At 46.6% G+C, this 1039-nt stretch overlaps 1 protein-coding gene across 1 annotated transcript; it reads right to left on the bottom strand.

The window, feature by feature from the left end:
* Positions 1-434: 434 nt before the first annotated feature.
* Positions 435-785, bottom strand: LOC127046646 (60S ribosomal protein L37-like). Its single transcript, XM_050943947.1, has one exon. The coding sequence runs from the start codon at positions 774-776 to the stop codon at positions 483-485; it is 294 nt and encodes a 97-aa protein (XP_050799904.1). The 5' UTR covers positions 777-785; the 3' UTR covers positions 435-482.
* Positions 786-1039: the final 254 nt, after the last annotated feature.

The following is a 1039-nucleotide window of genomic DNA, read 5'->3' as shown; positions in this document are numbered from 1 at the left end:
GCCACCTCTTCAGCTGGAAGCCCCTGGTTGATTTAAAATCAAGTATCACCTCCCCTCCCCCAACCTTCCTTTTTGACCCACAGCTGTTTTAGTGGGGCGGTGCTGGGGAAGGAGGGTTTGTTTCTGCAGGGCTGGGTGTTTCCGTGGGGCCTGGAGGTGCTGGGGGGGGATGTTTCCGTAGGGCCAGGGGGGTTCGGCCCTCAGCTGTTTTCTTTGGAGTAATGTGGCCCTCGCCGCTTTACAAGTTGTGCAGGCCTGGTCTATAAGGTGCCACAGGACTCTTTGCTGCTTTTACAGATCCAGACTAACACGGCTACCCCTCTGATGCTTAATAGCAACTGGTCTTTTCCATCTTTCACATCTATAATGATTCAGTTGTTACTCAGAAGGAAGAAGGATACAGTATCTAGTGAGTCATCACATTACCTCCATGGTTTTTTTTTTCTGGATTAGACCATTTATTTTAACAAACAGATGAGTCCTTAAGATGAGCTGGATGCTGCAGCAGCAACTTTCTTGGGCTTAGGTGTTGTTCCTTCACGGAATCCATTCCTGAATCGATGGTAGACATTTTTCAGGTGCCTCATACGACCAGTACCAGTGGTCTTGCGTCTTTTAGCCTTGGAACTCCAGTTATACTTTCTCTTGAGCTTAGCAGGGTACCCACATTTCCCACAGGTGGACTTCTGGAGATGGTATGCCTTGGATCCGCAGCGCCGGCACAAAGTATGGGTCTTACTGCGGCGCTTACCAAATGACGATGTTCCCTTCGTCATTTTCCTCCGGCCGCCGTGTTGAACCTTGGTTTTTCTCCCATACAAGAAGCAACTAGTCTTGGCCTTATTTATTTATTTATTGTATTTATTTAAGCCTGGGAGATGGAAGTAGATACTACTATGGGAGAATGAGTGAATGCACGGTATAATACAATATATTATGCACTATATCTTCTTAGAACCCAGTCCTGCAAAAGTTTAAGCTCACATGTAACCTTACAGCCACAAACAGTCACGTTGCAGTCAAATGGATTACTCATGTG

Source organism: Gopherus flavomarginatus, chromosome 3, assembly GCF_025201925.1.
Source record: "Gopherus flavomarginatus isolate rGopFla2 chromosome 3, rGopFla2.mat.asm, whole genome shotgun sequence".
NCBI classification, from domain to species: domain Eukaryota; kingdom Metazoa; phylum Chordata; order Testudines; family Testudinidae; genus Gopherus; species Gopherus flavomarginatus.
Note: the sequence above shows the minus strand (reverse complement) of the source record. Positions and strands in the feature narration are given on the sequence as shown.